Consider the following 6,112-nt stretch of genomic DNA (forward strand, 5'->3'; position numbering starts at 1 on the left):
GAGAAAATGAGGGCCAGACTTTAGTTAGAGATGGTCAAGTAAAACTGCAATTTCTGGTCGATATATACACATATGTAGAAGAAGAAAGACTTGATTGGTTCCGAAACAACCAATCCACAATCAGAGCAGAACTATATAAGAATATAGTTGACTAAATGCACGCTGAAAACACAGATGCAAGATTAGTCGGAAAGCGTTTAGTTTTGCCTTCTTCATTTACTGGTGGGCCACGGTACATGGTGCATAATTATCAGGATGCCATTGCTATATGTAAATGGACGGGACCTCCAGATCTATTCATCGATCACATTCACTTGTAATCCAAAGTGGAATGAAATTAAACTTGCAATGAAATTGAAGGTCTAAAATCCGAATACTGTCCCGAAGTTATAGTTAGAGTGTTTAATATAAAAGTGGAACATATTATGAAGGACCTCAAAGAAGAAGAACACTTTGGCAAAGTTATGGCAGGTAATTTTAAATATTTTATATCTTAATTTTATTTGTGTGATGCCTAAACTATGTGACTCTTGGCTTGAAAACATCTTTTTATTTAAAGAGTTAAGCTAGGGTTAGGCAGACAACCACCTATATTACTCAAGTTAAACGTACAAAAGGTGTTCCAACTGCATCCTCCTCTATCATTATATGTAGTTCCTTTGTTAGAGGAGGACCAACAATTAACAAAGAAGGAAGGAAGCCAACATTTTGACCTGCAAGGAGGTCTACCGGTCTATTACATTCTCTATATACATGGGAAAAAGAAAAAAATAGAAAATCTAATAATAGATTCTCTATATGCACCACCATATTCAGGCAACTCCAAGGCAGGGCCGCAATCTTGTTAAGGATTTGAATAGCAAGTAATGAATCTGATGCAACTTCTACCCTTCTTTGACCCAACTTAAGACATCTACTGAGCCCAATTTCAATAGCCTTAAGTTCTTGGAAGATTACTGTTTGTTCTCCACCCGATCCTGAAAACGCATCAATTACTCTTCCTCTACTATCTCTGGTAACCCCTGCATGCCCAGCACCCAAATCTGTTAAAGCCCCATCAGTGTTAAGCTTCACTCTATCCTCTTGTGGAGGATCCCACACATACCACACAGTTGCCTTTGTCTTGTATTGGACCTGAATTCTAATGGATTGACATAGAAGTCTAGCTTCAGGAGAATCAATCATAGAACTTAGATGTACCTGAATATAATTCTTCATTTCCCTTTTGATTCTATTCAACACCACTGAAGCAGGCCAAGAATTATTTTGAAACCTCCTAGAATTTCGCTCTTTCCATATGGCATTGACTATTGCACAGATATATACTTTGAAGACTTCAACCACCTGTGAACTTCCTTTACAAATTCGCAACAGAGAAGGCCACTCTCGGTTTGAAGTTCTTGTGTCAGTTGTGATACCTAACAGTGCTTTGATACCATTTATAATTTCTTTTGAATACTCACACTCAAAGAAAAGGTGGTTTGAGAATTCTCAGCTATGATCACAAAGGCAACAAGATGAGTGGGTAAGTACCTTCTTATTTACTAGTCGATCCTGGGTAAATAGGTTGTTAGAAAACAACTGCCACACTGTAAAGGAGTGTCGTGGCTGCATCATCTTTCCACATACCAGACGCTGCCATCTTACTTTGTTTCCTACTATTCTTAGAGCCTGATATGCACTATTAGCTGTAAAATTGCCAGTTGGATGAGGCTTCCATATGATTCTATCTGCATCTAGATGTGCATTGATAACTACACTTCTTATACAGTCCTTCAAGGAAGTATCCTATATACCATCCACCTTTTCATTCCACATCCCATTTGTGATAAGGTAACTGACCTTTAAATCTGCTGGTATTTGAAGGCTTGCAGTCAGCTTGACTGTCTTGAATAAGTGGGCTTCGAGAACACCAAAGATCATGCCAGATAAGAGTTCCTTCTCCATTTGCTATGTTGTACGTGATTAGTCCCTTTGCCTCTTTTCTACTATTCAGAATTCCTCTCCAAGACCAAGCACAATCTCTCGGAATTTGCATTGTCCAAAAAAATTGATTTCGAATTTGATTTTTCCATATCCATTCAACCCAAGGACTTTGCTCCTTTGCAGCCACTTTGAAGACTAGACCACAACTCGCACCTTTGTTCCATAGTCTCATGTTCATAATCCCAAGACCACCTTCCTCCTTAGTTTTACAAATAGTCGAGATACTAGCTTGATGTAAACACCTTTGATGCGCAGTTCCACTCCACAAGAAATTGGCACATATTTTCTCTATTTTTTCCACCACTGTCACAGGGAGAGTGAAAGACCGAGACCAATAAATGTCTATCGAACTGAGGACAGAAATGATTAACTACAATCTTCCTGAGTGAGATAGAAGTTTTGACTTCCAGTCAGCAATTCTGGCAGTGACTCTATCTATAAGAGGTTGACATTCCCGGATACAAAGTCTTGCTGAGAAAAGAGGCAAACCGAGATATCTGACAGGTGGAGACACCAACTCTACTCCCAAAGATTCTGCGAGATCCTTAGACTCTTGAATGCTCAATGATCCAGTCATAATAGTGGTTTTGTGAGAGTTTATCTGAAGGCTTGATGCTTGGCCAAACTCTTGGAGGCACACTTTGAGATTTTGCACTGATTCAACTTCTCCTTTGCAAAGGATAAGGACATCATCCGCGAAAGCAAGGTGGGAAACTTTTGATTTCTTGCATCGTGAATGGTACTTTATACTTTTGTTCTGGATCTTTTCTTCAATAACACAACTCATAATTTCCATGACCAACACAAACAAATATGGCGAGATTGGATCTCCCTGTCGTAACCCTCTTCCTCCTGCAAAGAAACCCTCTGGAGTCCCATTTACCAAAACAAAATATGAAGGTGTTGAAATACACAGCTTTATCCACTCTTTGATCTTTGGCGGAAATTGAAACCTATTAAGCATGTGTAAAATAGAATTCCAGCTGACCATATCATATTTTCCTTATGTCAAGTTTGATTGAACACCTTGGAGGCCCATGTGTTCTATCGTAACCTCTCAAAAGTTCATGAGATAAAAGAATGTTATCTTGTATAGATCTCTCCACAATGAAGGCAGACTGGGTAGGGTGAATAAGGTCAGAGAGGATGGATTTTAGTCTATTTGTAAGAATTTTTGTGATGCATTTGTATGTGGTATTGCAGAGAGCTATCGGTCTGAAATCTTCTACTTTAGAGGGGTTACTTACCTTGGGGATAAGACATAAGAAAGTAGCATTCACTCCTCTTGGTAGTTTGTTTGTTCTGAACACATTTTGGATGGCTTTGATGAAATCGGTTCCTACTGTCTCCCAACAAGCTTTGAAGAAGAAAGGATTGAAACCGTCTGGACCCGGGGTCTTATTGTCCTGCATATCAAAAAGGGCCTTCTTTATTTCTGAGTCAGTCACTTCAGCCTCTAACTAATCATAAACAGTTCCTGGTACCACATTCTGTACTTGCAAATTCCAGAAACACTCTTCCTCTTTGATAGGTTCTGCCTCTGTTCCCATCAATTGCTTATAATAATCAACTATGACTTGAGCAATTCCATCCTGACCTGTGACTGTAACTTTCTATGTATCAGATAAGGACCAAACTCCCTTTCTTGCTCTCTTTTCTCTAATCGAATTAAAAAAGAAAGTTGTACACTTGTCACCATCCTTCATCCATTCATCCTTGTATTTCTGCTCCCTATCAATGGCCACTGCCTTCGCCAAATCAGCATAAATTTGGAGTGCTACTCTTTCTTTCTCACCAAGAAAAGGATCATGAGCTTGAGTTTGCAACATGGTTTGCATATCATGCAATTTATTTTTGGTATCCTCCATCTGTCCATAAAGGTTGGTGAAGTTTCTTTTAGCCCAAGGTCTCACTTTGTCTTTTAGCATCTTGAGTTTCTGTATAACACATACATTGGATTGTTGTAAACCGAGGTTTCCCACACTTCCTTTAACATACTTTGAAAGTCTTCCTGATATACCCAAAAATTACAAAATCTGAAAGGTGAAGGTTTCCTTTTGAAGTCATGCCAGCTTAAAAGAAGTGGAGAGTGGTCCGAGACCCCATGTGGCAAGAATTCAACAGACGTGAAAGGATATCGAATGTGCCAAAGATTGTTAACTAGACATCTATCTATCTTTGTCATTATCCTATTTCTTCCGATTGACTTATTGGACCATGTATAGTAAAATCCATTAAAAGCCAAATCAGATAACCCTAAATTTTGAAGACATAATCTGAAATCTACAGCTTCCTTTGGGTGCATAGGTTCCCCACCACTCCTCTCCTTGGCTTCCAAAATATTATTAAAATCCCCGACAACACACCATGGTAGCAACACCGTATTCTGAATAGCCATTATATCCTTCCAAAGTACTTGTCTTTCAGATAACTTATTACTAGCATACACCACTGTGAGTAAGTACTCTTCATTAGAGGGAAGATACTTAACTTTACAGTGTATAAACTGATCTGTTCCTCTCAACTTTTGTACACTAATCTGAAAGGGATCCCAACCAATCCATATTCTACCAGCTGGACTTCTATTGTAGTTCTCCACATAACTCCATTGAGGGCAACAGATTCTCCTAATGTGATCAAACTTGTGAAGTCTGACTTTTGTTTCAAGTAAACCAAAAATGCTAATTTTCTTATCCAATCTCATCTTGTTTATTTCTTCTGCTCTTCTCACTCCATTAGTACCCCTTACATTCCATATACTTATAAGGCTTATCGTCATTAATAATGATGTTTGTTCTTGGAATCTTTTGGCCTACCCCTGTTCTTTTTCCACTTTTATTCTTGCTGTTCTGATTCTGCTTCTCTTTATTTTGACTGTTTGTTACCGGGGTTTTATTCTTTTCAATCTCCTTAGAAACATATGGACTCTTTTCCTCACGACCTGGTGAGACAATTCTATCCTGAAAGTGAATTGTTTCTTCCTCAGAGACTTCTTCTCCCGACAAATTTCTAGTTCTAATCTCCTCATCAAGATTGTTGTACTCATTGTGCTCCACATTATAGTGTCCAAGTGGATCCCCATGTTCAGTAAGCTCCAACGAGGTTTCAACATACAGTTCTATCTCTGTTAACATTTGTACCATTGACTCCCTAAAAACAACTATTGGGAGTTCTTGTTCTTCTTGTTCTATTCTGTCTCTGTGCTGTGCTTCGACAACAATAGATCTGACCATAACTTCTAATTCCTCTGCCAAAACCACCTCTGCTTCCTGTACCTCATTTGCTTGTTCAGTATCTTGATTCTCAACTATATCAATATTCTCATCATTCACACCTGATTCACTAGTGTCTGGATTAACATTAGCATTACCAACCATAACATTACCACTAACAACCTCCTCGCCCATTTCAGTTCTAAGGCAACTACTTTCTGGCTATGTAGGAGTCGTATCAACCACTACTTCTTTCTCTCTATTCACCTGGACCTCAGGATTGCTTAACTTCCTTATACAATCTGCAGTAAGATGCCCAAAAAAATTATAGTTCCCACACATCTTAGGAATCCAACCTTATTCCACAGAAATTCTCCGTATGTCATCCTTCCCCATTTCAACATCAAAGAAAGTTGGGAGTTCAGCAGTAATCTCAACCTTCACACTTACTCGAGCATATTTCAATCTTCTCTTCTGTGCAGTAGCTTCATCCATACTCACTGGAATTCCAATGCGACTAGCCAGAAAACTCAAACCATCCCCCGTCCATAATTCCTTGGGTACATTGTACAAATTAACCCAAATGGGAATTAATTGTACTGAATTTCTCCTTCGTTCAATATCTTGAGACCACTTCGATATCACGAAGCATCGACCAGAGATGTAGACTGATCCAGTTTCTAATACCTTCTTCTTGTCTTCGTCATTAGAGAACTTGAAATAGTAAATTTCTTCATCTGCAACCATCTCAAAATCTCCTTTCAAATTCCATCGTTTTCGCAAGAGATTTCTCACCGTCAGGAAAGGAAGTTTGCATTCTAAAAAGAATCCTACCACATATTCATCCCATTCAGTAACGCCTTTCAGCACTAGATCCAACGGTCTGTGTGTATTTCCATTGACTATTTCCAGGT

At 38.8% G+C, this 6,112-nt stretch overlaps 2 protein-coding genes across 2 annotated transcripts; both read right to left on the bottom strand.

Annotated features, from left to right (window-relative positions):
* Positions 1–597: 597 nt before the first annotated feature.
* Positions 598–1,947, bottom strand: LOC147511798 (uncharacterized). The gene is made up of 3 exons (XM_086598564.1): positions 1,797–1,947; positions 1,630–1,688; positions 598–1,344 (listed from the first exon to the last, which is right to left on the bottom strand). Exons 1-3 carry the CDS (start codon positions 1,945–1,947, stop codon positions 598–600), a joined length of 957 nt encoding a protein of 318 aa, XP_086454690.1.
* A 1,499-nt stretch (positions 1,948–3,446) lies between these two features.
* Positions 3,447–4,690, bottom strand: LOC147511799 (uncharacterized). Its single transcript, XM_086598565.1, has 3 exons — positions 4,007–4,690; positions 3,674–3,923; positions 3,447–3,583 (listed from the first exon to the last, which is right to left on the bottom strand). Exons 1-3 carry the CDS (start codon positions 4,688–4,690, stop codon positions 3,447–3,449), a joined length of 1,071 nt encoding a protein of 356 aa, XP_086454691.1.
* Positions 4,691–6,112: the final 1,422 nt, after the last annotated feature.

Source organism: Coptis chinensis, chromosome 3 (genome assembly GCF_015680905.1).
Source record: "Coptis chinensis isolate HL-2020 chromosome 3, ASM1568090v1, whole genome shotgun sequence".
NCBI lineage: Eukaryota > Viridiplantae > Streptophyta > Magnoliopsida > Ranunculales > Ranunculaceae > Coptis > Coptis chinensis.